Source organism: Cervus canadensis, chromosome 1 (assembly GCF_019320065.1).
Source record: "Cervus canadensis isolate Bull #8, Minnesota chromosome 1, ASM1932006v1, whole genome shotgun sequence".
Taxonomy (NCBI): domain Eukaryota; kingdom Metazoa; phylum Chordata; class Mammalia; order Artiodactyla; family Cervidae; genus Cervus; species Cervus canadensis.
The window spans coordinates 23,152,136-23,175,045 of NC_057386.1; the positions used below are offsets into that span (position 1 = coordinate 23,152,136).

At 45.3% G+C, this 22,910-nt stretch overlaps 1 protein-coding gene across 1 annotated transcript in view; it reads right to left on the minus strand.

Annotated features, from left to right (window-relative positions):
- Positions 1–6,372, minus strand: part of TTLL6 (tubulin tyrosine ligase like 6) — a 37,852-nt gene extending 31,480 nt beyond the window's left edge. Inside the window, exons 1-6 of the mRNA XM_043470576.1 lie at positions 5,601–6,372; positions 4,532–4,650; positions 4,263–4,393; positions 2,514–2,670; positions 1,615–1,758; positions 900–985 (exon numbers count right to left, since the gene is read on the minus strand). Of these exons, the coding sequence (XP_043326511.1) occupies positions 900–985; positions 1,615–1,758; positions 2,514–2,670; positions 4,263–4,393; positions 4,532–4,552 (539 nt within the window). The 5' untranslated portion in view covers positions 4,553–4,650; positions 5,601–6,372. The remainder of the gene's footprint in view (positions 1–899; positions 986–1,614; positions 1,759–2,513; positions 2,671–4,262; positions 4,394–4,531; positions 4,651–5,600) is intronic.
- Positions 6,373–22,910: the final 16,538 nt, after the last annotated feature.

Sequence of the window (22,910 nt, forward strand, 5' to 3'; positions counted from 1 at the left end):
TCAGTCCTTTAAGCCTGATACAAGAGAAAGATCATGTGCCTTGGAATCTGAGAGAGTGACATTTGTGTCCAGCTCTAGCATTTATAGCCTGTAATTTTCAGCAGCTTATTTAACCTCTCAGAGGCCCAGTCTCCTCATCTATAAAATGGAGGTGGTGCCTAACTCATAGCTGTCCACCTACAAGGGGGAGGTGATGGCACCTCTGCCATGGTATTGTGAAAATTCAATGAAAAAAAACATGCACCCAAAGCACCAACATGGGCCCCGCCACACAGGCCTTCCTTGCCCTCTCCCTTTAGCCTAGTCATCTTAAAACTCAATGAGACAAAAAAAAAAAAAAAAAACCTCAGTGAGACAGGATTAGATGACAAGAGAAATGTAAAAACCACTGGGGGAAAGACGCATGCATTCCTCCCATTTCCCCCCATTCTTCTGGGGAAACTTCCAGCCAGCTAGCCATAGGTCATGTCACACCAGGACATCATGCCACATCATTTCAGAATCTCTGCTGGAGCAACACCCCAGGGAACCCCAGGCCTGGCAGGTCCTTCTCCTGTGGCAGACCAGCAATCGATAAATAGCTGTTGGTCTGGAAATGTCAGAAGGGCTAACTGTAATACGAGTATGTTTTGGTGTGTGTGTGTATCCTCCTGGGGAAACAGTTCATGTTTATCTCTCCTCCTCCCAACCCCCTAGGGTTTATGATGTGACCTTCTTTTAATGATTAACAGCCAGAAGGCAGAGACTAAGGCGTCTGTTCTGGGTTTAGAGGAAAAGAAATATTTTCTGAGACCACATGATCTGAGATGGAAACACATGGGGACTGATGGGGTTTGAGTAGAATCGCAGAGAGCAGCTCTGAGCCCAGCAGGGAGAGAGAAGGGGAACCGCTTCCTTACCTCTTGCTGCCAGAGTGAGCATCTTGAAGGAAATTGGCACTGTGCTTATTAATGGAATAATTAGTCAGGTGCATGCAGATATCATCCTGGGGAAAGAGACACAAGTCTGTGGGGTCAGAAGGAAGCCCAGCTTCCCACTTCCTCTCTGCGCCCTCCCGTGGGCCCTGAGGCTTAAAGATAAGGAAATGGAAGAGGATGTCTTAGGGCTTACATACACTGGCAAAAAGGAGGAAGAAAGAAGGGGTACCCTACAGCCTGGAGCATAATACTCCCACTCCTCCAGAGGCTGAGTGGCATTCTGCTGAGGAAGACCTGAGGAACCCTGGGGCCAGGGATGTGGGGGGAGGGCTGGGGGCTTGCCCATGTCCTTTTTTCTGAGCACCATGGAACTGTGGTTTTACAGTCAGGCCACGAGTCCTATCCTCGCCTCTTCCTAGTTCTGTGAACTTGGACCTTGGCCCAAGGTCCTGGACTTTCCTAGTTCTGCTGTCCTTATAACTGGATTTTAGTTTCCTCATGTGTAAATTGGAGATGATAATCCCTATTTCTGAGGGCTCTTGGGAAGGCTAAATCCAAGAACAGATACACCCTGTTACACAGTAAATGAGAGTCCAGCAAGGGACAGCCACGTTCACCATGCCTTGAGAATGCAGATGTAACTAGGGTTTTTTACCAGCTTAAAGAGGAAGTGGAGGCAGCGTGTCCCCGAGCTCACCAGGTTGTCTGTGCAGGGATGGGAGTAAGAGGTGGTGGCGAAGCGTGCCAGTCCTTCGTTGTACACAAAAATCCTGAGGGGGTCACAGGATGTCATGAGCACATAAATCCGTAAGTCGAACTTGAACCCATCAATGATAAAGGGCTGGGAGGAGAGAACAGGAGCCACACAGCATCAGAGGAGAAACCCAGGCTTGAAGCTCACTGGGGCCCTGTCTTGCCTTTTGTGGCGTCAGTCCCAATGTTGCCTGTGTTTAAAAAAGGGTGGCCTGGACCGGGACTGGAGAGGGAGATGTGGGGCCTGGGCCCTGTGACCCATCACTTGACCTGGTGGAAGTCACTAAAGCACACCTGGCCTGTGTTTCATGATCTGTCGAGTGGCACAACTAACTACCCTGAAGCGCTCTCCTGGTGATGAGACAAAACAACACGAAAGAGTCCTGTGATGAAGGACATGTGTCACCATCCAGGACTGTATATACTCCTGTCGCCCTTCTGCCAGAATTCTCCCTGCAGTTGCAATGCTGATGGAAGTGCCAGCCAGGCGTCCCTTCCATGTACCTTCTAGAAGGCTCCCTCTCTGTACCAGGCTTTATCTCCAGCCACGGAGTAAAGCTGGCTACCCTGATCTCTCCCAAAGGAGGTGGGATCTCCAGAGATCAGTGTCTCTGGAGGCTGTCTGTTAGAGGCAAGGGGCCAGCCTGGCAGGGCCAGACCAACCTCCAAGGGCACTCTGGCCTAGGCACATGTCACATCTCCAGTCAGAAGGCTTGGTCTGACCAAGTACAAGGCAGAAGATTTGTATCACTTCCTCCCCACCCTCCCTTCCCTAGTTTCACAGTGAAGCTACAGCCTGAGAGTGCCGTGGATGATAAATAAATAGTCATGATGAGGAAGTACCTTTGAGATATAGAGCTGACAGATCATATCCTCCCCTGGTTTGATTTCTTTCACTGTTCGGGTGATGAATATACCTTTCCCTTGGCAGCCCGAATCCGGCTTACAGATGTAAGTCTTATTTTTTCTTGACCTGCTGTAGTTCTGCAAATCTCCCCAGCTACCAGAGCAGGGAGGGAATGAGACACCTTTAGCTGGGGATCAGTGAAAATGAAAGCTAGCTCTTTATTCTTTTTTAAAAAGTGACAAAAACCCTGGAATTGACAGACAGATGCCCAGAGATCTGGAGAACCAGTGGAGCACACATAGTGGAGAGAGGATGGGCTCTGCAGGGAGATCAGAGCTGGATTTAAACCCAGGCAACAGCACTCACCAGCAGTGTGGCCCGTTGCAAGGACTTGACCTCACTAAACCTCAATTCCATCATCTACACAATGAGGACAATGACAGTTATCTCATACATGACACAATGCAGGCAAGGTGTTGGTACATGCCTCACACCCCATAAAGGTAACTGTGATCCACACAGTTTGGCTTTGAGTTTACAGATAAGAGATGTGGAGTTCTGAATCTGACTCAAGCCCTGACAAATGATGTGACTTTGGATCTCCTTCCCTGCTCTGGACTTCAGCTTTTCCTCTGTAACACCTCCACTCTAGCTAGAGTGACAGGGAAAATTCTATCTTTTTATTTTAATTTTTGGCCTCACCCCGTGGCATTTGGGATCTTAGTTCCCCAACCAGGATTGAACCTGCACCCCCTGCGTTGGAAGGCGGAGTCTTAATCACTGGACCACCAGGGTAGTCCAACAAATGCTATCTTCGAATGTACTTTGAAGAAAGTATACTCAGAAGAAAGCAACCAACTTACAGGATTCTAAATCTCAGCATTGCAATACTTCTTGTTTTCCATTTAACTCAAAGGCGCTTTGTGGCCACTGGAGAAGTCATGTAACTACAATGTCTCTCAGCGGCCATGAAATCTGGAGGTGCCTGCGGACCTGATGACAAACACATTTCCTTCTAAGTTGCAGCTAAGCTCTGCCGATTGTTCTAAACAAGTCTGAAAAAGCTGGGCACTCTGGCGCTCTTGGTTTGGGAAAGCACTCAGTGGAGAGGGGACAGTGGGACTGCTGTGGGGCCCCTGCCTTGTGAACATTATTCTGATGGCAGTGCTTCTGTACCCCCACCTCCCCACCTCATCCAGACACCGGACTGTACCCAGGTCATGCTCATGTCACCTCACATTTCTCCTGCTTCTCAGCGGTGTGTTCCAGAGTACTTTATGTACCAGGAATGGATGTCCAGTTTCCAGATGGATATAGTGAGACAGAGATGGGAAAAGGCTGACTGCCATGTCCTGCCATGGGTCAGAGGTCAGGTATCCCTCCCTGCTCCTAATGGTTAGAGGGCTCTAACCATCACCTCACCCCCTCCAGAAGTGCTTGAAGGCCTCAAAAATTCAGAAACTGCACAGTGAAAAGACTGGAACAAGTTCAAAATCAACAGCTTTCAAGGTCAGAATAAACTCTCATCCCAAATGCGGGCACAGGCTCCAAGGCACCCAGCCCCTCAATGTCATCTATTTTTACAGGCAGAGCCTTGTGTTTTCTCAACCTTGGATACGCCCTTATCCCTTCTCTTCCTGAAAAGAGAGAGATGGAAGATCCTATGGGAAGGAAAGTAGTAACCAGGGTTAGGGGCAAGAAGAAAATGTAAACTGGGGGTGGGGAGTGGAGAAAGGGGCACTCACTCAGCAGGAAGACACCAGGTCCTCGGGAAAAAGTGGAAATCTTTTGGGAACATCTTCAACATGCGGCTCATATTCCTGGCCAGCAAGTCCTTGCGGCAGATTTCACTCATCCCTGGGAAGTGATTGATTTTCTGCAAAAGAAGCCGGAAGTCATGAACAATGGGGCCCACAGGAGCACCCACGAGCTCCCCTTTGGGGTCAGTCATAAGAGTGGGGCCCCACGGGGTTGATGCCACGCTTACACTGAGGACCAGCTCTGACCCAGATACCTGGTAACTTTTCATTTCCATCACCCGTTCCAGTGACACTGAGAAGTCAGTCCAGTAGAGAGTCCAGTCATCACTTTCTCCTCCCTCTCGAAGGCCATACTGTTGGGCGGCCCTACGCACTGCCAGGAGGGGGAGGAAGAAAGACCCATCAGGGGGGAGGTGGGGAAGGAGCACGGGAGGGGGGGGTTATGTTTCTAGGTGCTCCCAGACTGTACACGGAAGCCAGACTAGTGGGCTCCTTGGGACCGGAAGCCATCTTGCCCCATCTGGACACGCTGTTGCCAAGAAAGGAACACAGAGAATCAAAAGCTATTGGAGAGCGCGGCCGGTGCCCAGTGATCACCACAGAAGGTTTTCTGAGGTCAGTGTTTCACCCACCCTTGCCAGGAAGCAGGCCTTTGGCTTTTCTCCAAACACTAGCACTGAGTGTTCAGGGAATAGAAACTAATCCTTAACGTCAGCCAAAACCAAGCTTAATTAGTAAGGTAAATTGACAGAAGAAAACTACACAGTGTATTTCAAAACAACACACATCCTTCTTTCCTGGTCCCTATTAATAACTGGGAGTTGACTCCAACATAAATTCAAATATCTTCAAGGTGCCTGTAGTGACCAGAAGAGTCAGGACCAGCCTAAAGCACCCAAATTCAAAGTGAAAATAATAACACTCTGCTCTGCAGTCAAAGTAGGTCTGCAGGTCATCTTTAGCCCACGGACAGCCAGTTTGTAACTTGTGCTCCAAAAAAGAGCCAATGATTGCAGCCATCGCTGCCAGCTCTTCAATAGATCCCCCAATAACCATACACAGGAACTACAGATAGTGGAAGTACACACCACTATGAGATCAAATGATCTCAAACGAGATCTCACCAATATGAGATCAAAACTCATCTTTTCTTGGAATGAGATTCCCAACTTTCTCAAATAGTTAATTGGACTGGGAGATGCAAAGAACACAATTAGCAGACACCCCCTTCCCGTCCTCAGGAATATACAAGTGACCCTTCCCAACTCTTTGGGGGAATCCGGTGGGGTCCCCATGGTGGATGCACTGAAGGCAGATGCTCACCACTCTCATATCGGCAGCTGGATAGATTGATCACCAATCATCTGGAAAAGAGAAAGGGGAAAGCACCAAGACAGAGACAGACACACTTGCCAGAGCAAGTGACTGCATGCAGAAACATCCAGTCCCATGGGAGCTGAGTGAAATCTCAGTGGCCACACTGAGCCTGCTTTGACCATCCCTGTTACTGAGGACACACATCCCTGTAGCTGCAGAGTGACAGAAAACATTGGTGCAGAGTACTGTTGCTCTGCCTATGAGCTAGAAATTCTGTATTGTGTTTATGGCCGATTTTGCTTAAAGCTTCACATTTACATCATCACTCCTCAATCCTCTAATTGCAGTGGCCCATCAGGAATAGGAAGTGAACATCTTTTTGGCCAAAATATTTAATGGTCTCCCTCCTATTGCCCCCAATTAAGGGAAACTATGAGTTAGAAATCGGAGAAGATGTCAGATATCAATCAGTCTGAGGAGTGATTCATTCCACACCCACCCCCCAAGAATGGAGTAGGGTATGGCAAAATATTAAATAAGAACTGGAATACAGAAGCCACAGTCAGATCCTAAGAAATCAACGTGGTTCTGTTACATTTAAAGTGTCCTACATCCCCAAGACAATAAGTACTCTCTTAAAATGAGGAAATCGTCCCTGCCCACACAACAGAATGAAGATTAGGACAGGTGTGGTTTTAGATTACACACAGCATTCTTCGATTCTATAAAACAGATAATCAAAAGTAGGTTCTTTTTATATGAACCAAAAATGGTGTGACTACACAGAGTTTCTCCTTTACCTACTCCTTAGCCGCTGAGGCCCCCTCCCTTCCAGGTCCCTCCTGCTTTTCCCAACATGGATCCCCATTCCCCATCTTGCAATCCTAACCTCTTTTTCTTCCTCTTCTTCTTGCCTTGCGAATGGGCACTCTGAAGTCCCTTTTGCGCCCCAGTGTTCTCTCTCACAAAAGCCATGGTGATGATTTCTTTTGAATCTTCTTTAGAACCGTCCTCTTTCTCTTCTGAGTCTGTCCCTTCCTCTTCTTCCAAAGGTAGGCTCTGGAGCATCTCCCCTGCCTGTGAGGAGGCTCGGGGGAAATACTGCCCCCCCCACCCTGGAGAGAGGGCAAACAGAATGGCAGTTACTCAGATCCACCTGCAGGGGGATCCCCTCCCTTGCTCATGTGGGCGGTGGGCCAGCACTCAGAACCAGAAAACAGGTTACAGTGTATGAAATGCCACCTCACCTCCACGGTTTGTGCACGCTCCAGCAGGGAGCTGATTCCACCTTTTGCCATGACTATGACCTTGGGGACTCACTCAGCCAACTCTGGCCTTGGTTTTTCCCTCCTGGGGTTTTCAGCATCATAGCAAGCTGAGATGCTATGCCTGGTACCAGGTAAACAGTCTTATTATTAAAACTGAGTGAGTGTCTGGAGACAGCCTCAGCACTGAGCCCTGAGCCTCCCTAGCTGAGGGAGTTGGTCCCCGTGGTTGTAAATGGGGTGCTTTGAGGAGGTCTGTTAACTATTCAGGCGCTGCACCAAACAACCCTCATGCAATTTGCTGGCCTGAGAATGAACGCAACTGGCATTCACAAGTGACGGACTGACTTGTAGCTGACTGAGCAAGACTCCAGCCCAGGATCAGATGCAACCCTTCAGAGACTTCAACCACAGAAGAGGCTACAGTATCTCCCTCACCATCCAATTCAAAATAAAAGCATGACAAAATCATAAAATACCTACAAGGAAGTCCAGCAAAGTTCTCATCCCCTAACCCCACCTCCATGATGACTTCCTTGATGCTTGCTTGAAATTTCAAATATCAAGTTTTTTGACATGGCTTTTAATGCCCTTGCTTCACTAATCCTTAGGAATGTGCTTAGTCTGCCTTTGGGTACCCAGAACTGCCCAGGCCCAATGAACTGATTCATATCCCCTTTACATCTGAGGCTTCTATGACCATAAAACCAGATTTCTGGTGCTTCCTCCTCCTCTCCTCACCTCCCCAAACCCCACCAACCTCTTCATTATTTTAATCCCTCTGATTTGATGCCAATAGTCCTCTTGCTAATTACCCTATTCTTTCCTCAAAACTCCTTGGCTTCTAAAAGATGGTTAATATCTTTACTACAATTTGTTCTAATTTATTATTATCATTGAAATATTGTTAATGTTATAACATTAAAGGAAGCTCAGAAAAGGGCAAGGTGGAAAGCCACCTGTAACTAACAGAGCAACTTTGGCTTTTTCGTGTATTCTTTTTAAAGACTATTTTTTAATGTGGACAATTTTAAAAGTCTTTATTGAATTTGTTACAAAACTGCTTCTGTTTTATGTTTTGGTTTTTGGCTGCAAGGCAAGTGAAATCTTAGTTCCTGGTCCAGGGATCAAACCTGTGTCTCCTGCACGGGAAGGCAAAGTCTGAGCAACTGGACCATAGAGAAATCCCTTGTATATTCCTTTTTATTCTAAAATTCTAATTATCATTAGTCTTATATAATTATATAAGTCTTATATATATGTCTTATATAATTCAAAGTCTTATATAATTATAATTATATAATAAACATTTGACCTGCTTTTTGTCCCTTACTATCATATCATAACCATTCTTTTGGTTGTGGCAAAGTTTACATAGTTCTATCTTTTCATCATTGTGTAATAATATCCCACTGAAGGAATGTGTCTGAATTTAACCAGCTATTGCAATTAAATGCAGTTATTGACAATGAAAATTGCTTTCAATCCTGCTATTATATAAATAGCTCTAAAATGCACACTTTCATGTATAGAAGAGCCTTTATTTCTTTAGGATTATATTCTTAAGATATTTATCCAGAACCAGAATGACTAAGTTAATGAATATGGAAATTATGCAGCCTCTGATATTTTAATTATTTACTTATATCACCATGTTATTTCCCAGAGGGATTCCAACAATTTCAACTACCACCAGCAACATGCAATTACAGCAGGCTCACCAGAGTCACACAACCTCTTGGGAATCACCTCCCCTCTATACCCAACCTTGCTAATTCCAGACAACTTTGATACCTTACAGCCATTTTATTTAACTTTACGATACCCTGCCACCACTCTCCATTTCTTTTTCAAACCCAAACGGGGGAGGGTGCTCTAATTCAGAGGCTACCTATGAATAATTTAATAATAAAACCCTACATGGACATAATTCCTTAGGTGTTCCAAAGAATTTTCACATACACCATCTCACTGAACGCTCGTAGCCACCACTGAGAGGAACAGCAGAGCTATCAAGTGGCCAAGAACGGCCACTTGTTTCTCTCTCTTGCTGAAAAGGGCTGTTCCTCACAGCCAAGCCATCTGTGGTGACGCCTGCCCTGAGCAGGGGGAGAAAGGTTGTACTCAGTGCAATTAACGGATGAAACCTGGGTGTTGTGCGTCAGTTTTTCTCAGCGAACAGGCATATTCTTGGAAAAGTTCAAGAGGACTGCAGTACATGAAATCTTGACCTTGGACTGCTCGCTTCCTGCCAGGTAAACGGCCGGCTCCCCTCCCCTGGCCTCCACAATGGCTTCTGTTTACCAAGTCCTCTAGGAGGAGTGGCTCGTTTACCTAAAGGTTAATGTTAACTTGAGGAGGGAAAACTGACCCTGAATCTGGCCTCTGCAGTTGCAAGTTGTCTTTGCCCTTTTTCAAATCCTTGCCCAAGTGGTAAAAACAAGTCATGGTTGCTTGTATTTGTCTGCCTCAAAGAGAACAACAACCCTCCCCCCACCCAAAAAAAAAGTCAGTCAAATTCTGTTTACTCTTGCACAAGAGAGCCTCGGGCACAGAAAGCAAGGAAGGGACGGAGCTTGTGTAGTTCTGTGGGTTCATCAGGGCAGACTTGCCCACCTTCCTCTGTAAACTAGGCTACGTGAGACACACTCGGAAGGCGCCCGAGACAGATGCAAGAAAGCAGACAACAGTCATTGATTGCCACGTGTGACTCTTTTCGCTTTGTCTTTGGGAGCTTTCTCTCCTTCCTGTTCATACCCAGGGCTAAATCCTGTTGGCTTCTCTCCAGCCCCTAAAAGAGAACAGCTCACTCAATATTTGCCACGAGGGTTTGCCTTCTGAATCTAGCCTACAGAAATGTTTACTTGCCCCACAGTAGTGGTCATCACTGTTAGAGATGTAAAAGAGAAGTAGCTGCCAATAACTAGGAAATGTAGATCTGTCATAAAAATCTAGATGTCCATTCCTCTCGGAAAAGGAGGTCCCCATTACTTCAGGCCAGCAATCAACCAGAACTGAGCAATGGCTCCCTCTCTAGACATTTTCCAGTCTGCCTCAGTCCCTATCATTCCCTATTGTCTCCCTGATTCAGGAGCCAAGTGACAGTTACCCTCCTGTTATAGTTTTCCATTTAGCAGCATTGAGAGAGAGGAAACACTTTTGTATGCCCCAGATCACTTCTCTTTCATTTAGGCTCCAAGTCTGACCCCACAGGCATCTGAATTTACTCAGACTCTGCTAGCAGATCTCAACTTTTCTTTCCCAGTCTCAGCAACTACTCCCTGTTAACCTGGGGGTTTCTACCTACTCTCCTGTCTTAAAATTTGGTCAAAAGCAATCTTGTAGCCTTGAGAAATCAAAAGAGGTGAGGCCACCGATTCAAAGAACAAGGTTAAGGAGAATACAAAAGAGGGAAGGGGGCTGCTGCTGGCATCCTGAGATTCGGTACTTATATCCCAGTGGGAGGGCCTGTGCCTGATGCTGAAGCCCCAATACTTTGGCCACATGAGAAGAACTGACTCATTAGAAAAGACCCTGATGCTGGAAAAGATTGAAGGCAAGAGGAAAAGGGGATGACAGAGGATGAGCTGATTGGATGGCATCACCGACTCAGTGGACATGAGTTTGAGCAAGCTCCAGGAGATGGTGAAAGACAGGGAAGCCTGTCATGCTGCAGTCCGTGGGGTCGCACTGAGTAACTGAAAACAAAAACAAAGGGCCTGTGCAGTCAGGGATGTGGCTTTAAACCACTTACTAAGAGGCAGCTGTAATGAAGTGGCTAAGAACTCAGGATTTTGGAGTCTATCTGCCTAGATTTAAGTCCACGCTTTGCCAATTCCTAGTTGTGTGATCTCAGGCAATTTACTTATCATAACAGCTCTCTGCCTTAGTTTCCTCATCTGTAAAATGGTGTGCCCCAGCCATGAGAATTAAATGCAGTAATTCATTTGAGTTAATACAGTATGCTTAGGAGAGTGCCTGGCACATAGCAGGTGCTCACTATTTGCTATCATTCTCAGCTATGTGTCCCTGGACTGTGACTTCTCTGATGGAAGAGGCTATTGTGAATTCTCAATTCTTACCACAGTGTCTGGCACATAACAGAGATCCCTATGCTTCTTGAATGAATGAAGTGGAAGGATGAATAAAGGCAGGAACTAGTTTCACCTGTCTAAGATCCCTTTTCTTCATCTATATAATAGAAATGTCGTATGAGCATAAAAAATAACTTTTTTAAAGCATTGACTTTGCATCCTTTCATATAGCAGGCATTTAAAACAGTTTCATTCACTATAACAGTAAATACTATTTACAACCTACTTACCAAGTATGCATGCATGCGTGCTAAGTCGCTTCAGTCCCGTGCGACTCTGTGTGACCCTATGGACTGTAGCCCACCAGGCTCCTCTGTTCATGGGATTCTCCAGGCAAGAATACTGGAGTGGGTTGCCATGCCCTCCTCCAGGGGGTCTTCCCAACCCAGAGAACAAACCCATGTCTCTTACGTCTCCTGCATTGGCAGGCAGATTCTTTACCACTAGCGCCACCTGGGAAGCCCACTTACCAAGTGTAACAAGTATTAATTATACTTACCAAGTATAACAGGTATTAATTATACTAAAGCACTTTACATACATACTGTCTCATCTCATCCTCATAATATCATACCATAGATACTCTCTTACTTCTATTACAGATGAGAAGGCTGAAACACAGAGAGGGTAAGAGGCAGACCTGGGATTAGAAGCTATATTCATATTCATCTGACCCGATAGCCTGTCTCTCCTCTACACTCCATCCACTGCCTTTTCCTCTCTGCCAATCACCCGTAAACGACCGTAACCATCAAGTGAAGCAACTGCTTTCCTAGCTCCCAGAAGCAGTCTTGGTGATGTTAGCCTCTTAAGAATCAGCTAGTCCCACACCATTTTCCTGTAAGCCAAATGCTTCTAAATTCCCACTTTCAACAAGGGGCCTGGATCTCCCCAGATCTGACATAATCCGAGACCAGCCCTATTGTTTCTATTGTGTATGTATTTTCACTGTTTCTTTCCCTTCTTTTCGCCAGTGTCCACACTGTACCAGGGCTCTTATTTGAGTGTAATCAGAGCGTATTCCAGTGGAATTCCTGAATATTACAGCTGGGAGGGACCTTGGAAATTGTCTAGTTCAGTCTGTTTGCTTCTTAGAGGTTTTGAAATCCCCCTCCCAGCTAGCGGAGAGGGACAACTTGTACAAAGCCGGAGAGAAGTCAGCAGAGCCAGGATCAAAGCCCCTGCTTCCTGCCCTTCTACATAGCTTTCCATTATGCCAGTCAGTGGGCAGGCAATATAGACCAAGGGACTTAGGGAATTAAAGCAAAAACAACATACATACTATGCTGCACAAATATATGTAGCAAACATCATCTTCAGTTTTTCTTGATGACACAGTCAATTTCTCTTCCCAAGTAAAATAGTTAAGATAGTGAAAAAACCCTGTTTGCATTTTGGTATGGGATTTGATCTTGGGATCTTCCAAGTAGAGGTTGCCAACCAAAGCCGAGTGACAGCATGAAAATGACTTCCATTGGCCACCAGGGGGAGGGGATGAGCACTGGGATAGCTCCACGCAAGCAAACACAATGCAGGTTACTTGGAGGGACTCATTTCCATTGCTCCAAGACTACACATGTTGAGTACTCTTCTTGGCCCAAGAGGTGCTACAGAAGGGTGGGAAATGTTTAGTGCTTTCCTTTGCTAGGCTGAATTAATATGTTTAGTTGCTCAGTCATGTCTGACTCTGCAACCCATGGACTGCAACCTGCAAGGCTCCTTTGTCCATAGGGATTCTCCAGGCAAGAATACTAAACTGGGTTGCCATGCCCTCCTCCAGGGGATCTGCCCAACCCAGGGATTGAACTAAGGTTTCCCGCATTGCGGGCAGATTCTTTACCGTCTGAGCCACCAGGGGAGCCTGAGAATACAGGAATGGGTAGCCTATCCCTTCTGCAGGGACTCTTCCCAACCCAGGAATCGAACTGGGATCTCCTGCATTTCAGGCAGATTCTTTACCAGCTGAGCTACCAGGGATTAATATGGGGGTCTATAAAAGGGAGGAAAGAATCATTTGGTCGTTAAGTGTTTCAAATGTTAGTTTTTTTAACCCTGACCTTCACAACCTAAGCTTTTCTTTTGGTCTGCAGGAATTCATTCAGCACTGAAGAGTTTTCCTACTGTGTCTGCCTGTGATTTCCTTCTCTTCTTCCAAATAACATGTTTTCCTGCACTCCACTCACCTTTTCATCTTTTGGTCCTCATTCCCCTACCAGAAGCATAGAATGCCTCTGCTAGATCTTAGAAAAGACAGAAGTAGATAGGACAAAAAAAGATGCAGAATAAGATCTCTGGATCTTGCTTTTAGCTTTGCCTCTTTGACATAGGATATCATATTTAGAAGCCAGTGCTTATATTCTCCCTCATTTCCTACCTTTTCCATCATTACAGAATCACCAAGAACATAAAAGCTTAATATCCAGGAAAGTGCTTTGAACTTTGAAGCAGGCCGGATAAAAAAATGCCTACTATGGTCCTCCACTCCTTCCCCTACTCTAGCAAGGCTTTTTTTTTTTTTCTGCCCCCGTTACCAGAGTCAATTTGAGCACTATTTGGTCTATATTTTAGCATAAAACTATGACTTCAGAAAGGAAGGGCTTCCCTGGTAGCTCAACTGGTAAAGACTCTGCCTGCAATGCAGGAGACCTGGGTTCAATCCCTGGGTTGGGAAGATCCCCCGGAGAAGGGAACAGCTATCCACTCCAGTGTTCTGGTCTGGAGAATTCCATGGACTATACAGTCCATGGGGTCACAAAGAGTTGGACACAACTGAGAGACTTTCACTTTCACTATGGTCTTTCGGCTTTTCATTCTATCCACCCTTTGAATCTCAGCACAGGGCCTGAAGGGACCCTTAGCAAAACAGAGACTAATAAGGGAGGCACTCAACTATTCAAGGGTTTTGCCAATAAGTGCTGAGAATAACTGGCCACGTTCCCTGCGAACAAGAAACTTGCTGACTCAGATGCCATCTTTTATTCTGCTAGAAATCAAGGCATTCTGCAAGACTGGAAGATGCAATTTTCAGGCAGGCTCAGACCCAGTCATTTTCTCCACAATACGCAGTGCATAACTAGCAAAGACAGATTGGTTCTGGATCCAAACCCCACCTCTACCACTTACTATAACAGATGGGTGACTGTGGGTGAGTGAGTCTCTCTGTACCTCAGTTCCCTCGTAAGTAAAATGAAAATAATATTCACCTCATGGGGTTGCTTTAAAGATTAAGTGAGTTAATATTTCTAAAGCTCTTAAAGCTATGTTTGGTTCAAAATAAGGGCTATTGTAAAATGAAAATATAATTGTGGCACTGGTGTACACAATAAATAACTTAAGTGCCTAGCACATACTAGGGTTTAGTAAACTGTTAGCTCCCTTCCCACGTTCATTCCTATTAATAAATGTAAGTTACATTTTTCCCTAGGGTTCAAATCCCAAAGAACTTTCCTCAAGCCTAGAAGAGTTTTCCTTCAGGAAGGTGAGAAATAACGCCTAGAAGTGAAAGGAAAAGGAGATAGGTTATTTGCAGAGGGCTGGAAAGGAGGTAGGTTATTTGCAGGGGGCTGTGCTGCCAGGAGAAACAGAAGTGTCTTTCTGTAAGGATTCTCCAAGACAAAGGAAGAAAGGTGATCAGGAGAAGGATCGGAGGATGAGGAAGGAGGAAAGGGAGAGAGTTGTGCGATTCCCAGGGATCTCTGGTATCTCAGGGACAAGCTCCCTGGGGGCAGCGGTTTGGGGAAATAGAGGGAGGGCAGGAAGTGAGGGTGCGCACAGAGGGCGACCCAGGTTTGGGAGGAAAGGTAGGTTAGGAAAGAGTGAGGAGGTGGGAAAAGAATGGTTGGTGTGTGAGAAAGGTCCTGGCATGGGGTCCTGAGGATGAGAAAAGGGGGTGAGAATATTTTAGCAGTGAATTAAGTATGGGGCGTGGAAGAGGGTGAGCGATACCTAGACCTGCTTAGATGTGGGCTACTGCAGAACCGAGAGGAAGCAGGGGCGTGCGGGAGGCTTTTGCCACAGAATGCCACCAGGGAAGGGCAGAGGGGTAACCTTGGGGAACTGGGCACCGTGGAGGACCGGAAGGGCATGTAGAACCCGGTTTTCAGTAGGGAGGCACTAGGAGGCCGCGGCCTGGGGGCAGCAGCGGGCTTTGGGGCGCTCTTACCCGCAATTCCTATTCCCCCGTGTCGCCCCCGCTCTGCCGCCCGTATCGCTTGCAACCACACTCGTGGGTCCCCTCCTCGAAGGAGACACTCTCCCACTGGCTGCCAGACAACCCCTAACCCCAACCCGAGCCGCTCCTAATTTGGGGTCCGCCCGGCCCCCCCTATTTGCATATAGGTCTTTCCAGGCCTTCGATTGGCCCCTTCGGTAGTTGGCATGCCCCCCGCCTCCCGAATCCAGTTAACCGCTCGGAGAGAGAAGCGCCCGAGGTCGTCCCGGGAGACGCCGAGGACGCTGAGACGCCGGCCGCGCTCCCGGCGCGCGAGGCGCAACTACCGCTTGCCCTCCGCGGGTCCCCGCCTTACCGGATCCGCCCAGCCCTCCCCGGTCCGCCCCGCCCCCGGGTCCGCGGCGGATCCGGCCCGCGCCGTCCGGGCGTCGTGCGCAGGCGCGGCTTGAACGTCGGGGGCCAGAGCGAATCAGAACGCCTGATTCTGGAGCTCTAGCGACGATAGTCGGTCCGAGCGAGGGGCGCCTTGGCCCTTAGGCACTGTATAGAGGGTAAACATCCACTACCGGGAGCAGGGAACACCGTGCAGAGAGGGCTAGATTGAAACCCAAGTCGAGATCGCAGGTTGCCTGTGTAACCTCGGACAGCCAACGTGCCCTGAGACTTAGCTTCTTTAGCAGTAAAATGGGTATCACAAGCCTGTGACGAACCGCTCAGGCTTATTGAATCATGATACCTCAGAGGGTGGGAGGGTCCTGGCCCCGCCACTGAACTGGCCAATAGGAAAGAGCTGCCCAGGGCTCAGGGGTTTTGACTTCTCAAAACACCACCTTGACTATTCTCAGATGGAGAATCAGAGTAGTGACTGGATTCAAATAATTGTGGTTCCCTAAAGTTTCCACCTGTCTGAGCTTAGAGTCCTGCCTGGAAAGGATTGGCCGCCAGTAAAGAATCGGACACGACTGAGCGACTAAGCACAGCACAGAGCAGTTTTTGCCTGGGTTGATTCAGATTGGTGAAAGATTGAACAAAGGATTGATTTTAAGTCTTGAACCAGAGCGATTTTGAGAAACTCCCTTACGGATTGAACCGAGGAGAGATATACATCCCTCTTCGTTCTTGAAATCTTTCCAGATGCTTGACTTGATGCCACTGAAATGTAGCTGCTCCTGTGAAAAAAGATCGTTTAGTCCCAACGAGTAAGATTTATGTAAGACTGGGATCATTACTTTCTTTTCCAGCAATTGAGGGGAGACATGTAAGAAGGAGAAGTCCTCCTAAGAAAACCTGTAGTCAAAACAGCTAAGGGAAAAGACAAAATCCACATCTGTGATGTGAAGCACACTAAAGTTAGTCCAGGAGCTAAGTTTCATCAGGTTCACTGGGAAATTTGTGCCCAGGACTTTGTCCCATGCTGTGATAGAATACTGGAGAAACAGCAGGTGAATAGACTTAAAAAAAAAAAAACCTTCAGGAGAGTTTTTACTTTAAGGTGGAAGTATTTGGGCTACAGCCGATGCAGAAAGAAATCCTATTTGAACTTCCCTGATATAAATAAACCAGAGTTTTCCAAACACCAGTGGTCACAACCTGGCAACCCCCTCCACCCATCCCAGAAGATCTCCAGTCAGGCAGGCACCACCCGGCCATTTGGAATGTCCATTTTCTTGGACATTCCAAAAAATTGTGTAAACAAGTCTCACTAGAGACTTCCATCCTTTGAATCCCTCATCACCCCCACTCTTATTAAACTGATGTATAAACCTTAATCCCTATCTATTTGGAGTAGTTACTCACTCCTGATTGCTCTGGTGTACATAAAAACTTTGTTACCTTTCAGACCTAAATTGGTAGAGGAAAGGTTTTCCTGCCAACACAGGACACCGCCCCTTTACCTGCTGATCTGCTCAAGCAGGAGGCTAGAGGCAAAGGCATAGCTTAACCTGAAGCAGACACTAAAATCCTGCTACTTGGTGCGTAAATTCACACTGGAGGGCCTGAGGTACACCCTTCCAGAAACCTCTCTGCCATCCTGTTCTCTTCCCTCTTCCCATCAGGTGGCCCTAGGCCATCGTGCCCTTCCCCCTCTCCAGGGCCTTGGGGATCCAGGTAACCATCATCAACCAACCCAACAGATGCTTCCCTAAGACCAACTGTCCCAGCTCTGTTCCCCTCCCCCATCCCGCCTCTTTCTTTCCCCAGTGTCCTACCAATCTGCTCTGGCAAGCTCATGCTTTGGTCTCTGGTCCCTCTGGAGTAATATTGTGATGGAAATGAGAGAGAGGATGCAGGAGGGAGCCACAAAGATTTACAGCTTCCAGAGGGCTTCCATTAAAATCCCTGACAACGGGTTATTTATGAGAGGGTTGGCCGCAGTGGGAGCTAATAGGCCAGAGCCTGGCACTGCTGTCCTTTCAGGGGTAATGACAGGAACAAACACAGGGTGAACAGTAGAGCTGCCCCCACTATAGAGCAAAGCAGGGTTCAGCCCCCTCAGGCATCCCCTCCAGGGCCAGAGAGTGACAGCCAGGAAATCCGAGAGCATCAGCGGTTTGTAGCAGACAAACCAGAAACAGGAAAACCCACATGACAAACACTGGGGTTTTCTGAGCTTAGGTGTGAAGGTTTAAAGCAGTGTGTTAGAGGGTCCTTGCAGTCCTCTCAAAAAATGTAAACTGTGTCCCCTCCTCTGAGCTCCAACTAAGAAGCAAGAGTGTGTGAAAAAATACAGGTCTGAAGCTGTTGTTTTCACTGTCTTTTTGTTCCTAAGGCACCCACCTGACTAAATAAAGAAAAGACCATAACAGAACCCTCAGAAGTTTATTCACAGTTGACACACAGTTTGAGACACTTCCTTTAATTAAAGAAAAAAGAGAGTCCTGCTTTTGGTCCCCTGGCCCAAGATCCAGCCTAAAAGCCCTTTCTTCTTGTGCCAGTCAAAAGAAAGTACTGGTATATGTACCAGGGATGAAGTAGGAAATAGACATGATGCAATGTATTAGGAAATATTATAGAGGTATGTCCAATCACAGAATCAGAAGTCTTGTTAAATCAGAAGAGATCTTAAAGACTCCCCTGGTATTTCTCTTGTTAGCAGATGAGGAAAAGTGAGGCCCGGAAGAATATGCTGCCTTGGCCAAGGCCTTGCAGGGTTTCATAGAGAACTTCTCCTTCCTTCACACACTTCTTAGTACTGTTATTGGTGAAACAGAAACAGAAATTGCTGTCTAGCACCTCTTCTGAGGTCTTTCATTTTGGTGTGTATCTGATAGGGCTCAGAGAGGCCCAGGGAATAGGGCTGCTTGCCCAGGAGCAATGGAGCTTCCAGCTTCTGTTTTTATTTTGTCCTTTTTCATCTTCCCTCTGCCTTCTGGGGGAAACAGCTTTCCCTGAAAGGAGCTACTATTCATGATTGTTGGTTTTTTTTTTTTTTTTTTTTGGTGCAGATGCTTTTAGAAACAAATTCCATAGAAAGTGACCCTGACTGCAGGGGAAATAATAGGCACATTACTTGAACACTTTATGTGTGCAGGGCAGCTTGCTGGGTACCTTGGAGACACCAGACGCACGTACTCATCAGTGCACTAAAGTGAAGTGAAGTCGCTCAGTCGTGTCCAACTGCATGGACTGTAGCCTGCCAGGCTCCTCCGTTCATGGAATTTTCCAGGCAAGGATACTGGAGTGGGTGCCATTTCCTTCAGGGGATGTTCCCGACCCAGGGATCAAACCCGGCTCTCCCACACTGAAGGCACTACATGTAGCAAAAGGATCCTTTATAGTCAGAGTTGCCTTTTTATTTTCTTTCAAATTGGAATACTCATTTCCCACTAATACTTCTTTTATAGACTCCATACTGTGTACCCACGTATGTGTGTGAAATGAATATATAGTATGGAGTCCTTTCACCTACACATTGGTATCACTTTATATGGTAAAAATAGTAATGAGGGACTTCCCTGGTGGTCCAGTGGTTAAGAATCCACCTTCCAATGCAGAGGACACAAGTTCCATCCCTGGTCAAGGAAGTAAGATCCTACATACCACAGAACAACTAAGCCTCTGTGCCACAACTAGAGAACCCACATGCTGCAACTACTGAAGCTCACATGCTCTGGAGCCTTTGCAACACAGTTAACTGAGCCTGCTCACCACAGCTAGAGTCCATACATGGCAACGAAAGAGTCCACAGGAGGCTATGAAGATCCAGGAGGCAGCAACTAAGACCTGACAAAGCCAAATAAATAAATAAATACTTCTTTATTTATTTTAAAAAATAGTAATGATAGTCAAATTCAAGAATTTCAGAAGGAGTTAAGCAAATGCAGAATCTTTGCTTTTTAAAAGTGGTTTAGGGAATTCCCTGGTAGTCCAGTGGTTAGGACGCCATGCTTCCGCTGCAGGGGTGTTGGGTTCAATCCTTGGTTGAGGAACTAAGATCCGGTATGCTGTACAGCATGGTCAAATAACAACAATAATAAATAAAGGTTGAATAACTTAAATATTCAATGCTTAGAGAATGGGGAAGAAAGCTGTAGTAGAATCACTTATGTAACAACAACCAAAAAAACTCCCAATCATTATGAAGTTTTATAGCAGTATACAAAAAAAATAATTTTTTTAGCAGTATGCAAAAATTTTTTACCTGATAATAATAAGTGAAAAAAAATTTATAGACTATGACTACAATTATGTCAAATATGTATTTGTATGCACTAAAAATTTAAAATATTAAGAAAATGTTCACCAAAAAAGGTAAAACCATGATTCACACAGGTATAAAAGTGAATTTGAACTCATGTTAAAGATTTTATTTAGCTCATTCAGTGAAGATAGATGGTTCAGCTAGTTCAAAAAAAGCACAATTTGTCTGATAAAAAGAATTGCCAGTACAAATAATCAATAACCAAACTATGATAGGAATAGAAAAGAGTTATATTTGAGCCAACCAAGAGACAGATAACTCTGAGAAAATACTCAGATAACTCTGAGGAACTTCTCTGGAGAAACGCAGTTTTATATCAGATCAAAAAAACATCAAACAAATCAGGGATACATTCCTTCAAGGTTTAAAAAAAAAAAAAAACGAATATCAGCATGCACACAGCAAATCAGTATGACCTTGGCACCTGGGAAGGGAATCTTCTCATCAAAGGAGTACCAGCACTGGTGTTCCAGGGACTTTACCTTTATTTATTTATTTATTTTTTCATTTATTTGTATTAGTTGGAGGCTAATTACTTTACAATATTGTAGTGGTTTTTGCCATACATTGACATGGATCAGCCATGGATTTACATGTGTTCCCCATCCTGAACCCCCCTCCCACCTCCCGCCCCATCCCATCCCTCTGGGTCATCCCAGTGCACCAGCCCCGAGCACTTTACCTTTAACATGTGCTGTGCTTAGTCGCTCAGTTGTATCCGACTCTTTGCAACCTCATGGACTGTAGCCTACCAGGCTCCTCTAGGAAAAGAATAATAATACCTACTATGACAATATATCAGATAATTGTCTATGAAGCAAAGTGGAAAAATTGACTATTCCTGGGGGGAGCCAATTAGACAGATCATTTATAAAGTCAGTTTTTCTTGCATCTTATAACCATTTTGCCTTTGTGGGAAAGACTGCTGAGAACCTAGGAGTTTCTAAATTCTGGAGGGATCAGGTAAAAAGAAAAGTGATTTAATTCTGCTTCAATTCAGTTCAGTTCAGTTCAGTCGCTCAGTCATGTCCGACTCTCTGTGACCCTGTGGACTGCAGCACACCAGGCTTCCCTGTCCATCACCAACTTCTGGAGCTTGCTCAAACTCATATTTGTCAAGTCGGTGATGCCATCCAACCATCTCATCCTCTGTTGTCCCCTTCTCCTCCTGCCTTTCCCAGAATCAGGGTCTTTACCAATGAGTCAGTTCTTTGCATCAGGTGGCCGAAGTATTGGAGCTTCAGCTTCAGCATCAGTCCTTCCAATGAATATTTAGGACTGATTTCCTTTAGGATTGACTGGTTTGATCTCCTTGCAATCCAAGGGACTCTCAAGAGTCTTCTCCAACATCACAGTTAAAAAGCACCAATTCTTCAGTGCTAAGCCTTCTTTATGGTTCAACTCTCACATCCATACATGAATTCTGCTTATAAAGGTATAATTTACCAAATTGCTATAAGCCATAATTAGTTTAAGGAGAAAAGTTGCCTCATATCTGGAAAACAAAGATTAGAAGTCAGCAGTATTTCAGACAAAAAGTCACAAAAATCATAATCATATTTACCAATTAGTCAAATCCCATGTAGCTGATTTTTGTCCTGCTTGAGTTTAGTTTTTCCTTTAGTTTTGTTGAACTTGTCTGGTGATTGAGGATGACAGTGACAGTAATAATTTTAAGAAGTTTGTGAGTTTTTTTTTTAAGACTCCTATATTGGAAATTCTCTGGCAGTCCAGTGGTTAGGGCTCTCTGCTTCCACTACAAGGGGCATGGATTAAATCCCTGATCAGGGAACTGAGATCTTGCAAGCTGTGCAACACAGTCAAAAATAAATAAATAGAATAAAAAAGAAGACATGATTTTTTATGATTTTCCCAGAGAAGTAGGTGCCTTGATCACTGGAAAAAGCATACTCCACATGGAAAATACATTTTCTAACAGTTTCTTTGTCACTATAAGGATGTCAGCCTTGCAGCAAGGGAAGAGTTTAACCCATCAAGCAAAAATGGAGCTTGCCAGGGAAGCAAGAAGAGCCGAGCAGCTGTATTGGGTTTCCTATAGCCTCAGTTGTTTAACTTAGAGCTATTGTTTACCCATCTTAATTTCTCTGATTTGGGAGCAGACTGTTGTCATGTTCCAAGGACATCAGGACGGCAAAAGTTCAACAGTGAAGGGTTCATTTTTACGAAGGTAGAATAGATTTTATCTATAGTGCTGTAACCTTTACAGATTCTATTGTCGTCACCTTTGTGTGAAAGTCATTTCCCTAATACTTGGCTTCAGTCCCTTTAGTGCAAGCCTTAGTTTTGATGACAAATGGCATTTGAAAAAGCTTTTGAAAAAAAAAGAAAAAGCTTTTGATTTAACTGTCAAATCTGAATGAGCTCCTTGCTGGGTAGAGTATTCTTGGTTGTAGTTTCTTCCCTTTCCTCACTTTAAATGTATCATGCCATTCCCTTCTGGTTTGTAGAGTTTCTGCTGAGAAACCAACTGATAAACTCATGGGAGTTCCCTTGTATGTTATTTGTCATTTTTCCCTTGTTGCTTTTAATATTTTATCTTTGTCTTTGATTTTTGTCGGTTTGATTACTAGGTGTGTCTCAGTGTGGTCCTCCTTGGGTTTATCCTGCCTGGGATTCTCTGTACTTCCTGATCTTGGCTGACTACTTCCTTTCCTATGTTAGAGAAATTTTCAGCTATTATCTCTTCAAATATCTTTTTTCAGGTCGTATCTCTCTCTCTTCTTCTAGGATCCCTGTAACGCAAATGTTGGCATGTCCCAGAGGTCTCTTAGGTTGTCTTCATTTTTTTTCATTCTTTTTTCCATATTCTGTCTGGCAGCAGTGATTTCCACCATTCTCTCTTCCAGGTTACCTTTCCAATCTTCTGCCTTATTCTGCCATTGATTCCTTCTGGTGTATTGTTCATCTCCATATGTTTGTTTTTTAGTTCTTCTAGGTCTTTGGCAAATATTTCTTGCATCGTCTCCATTCTTTTCCTGAGATCCTAGATCATCTTCACGATCATTATTCTGAATTCTTTTTCTGGAAGGTTGCCTGTTTCCACCTCATTTAGTTGTTTTTCAG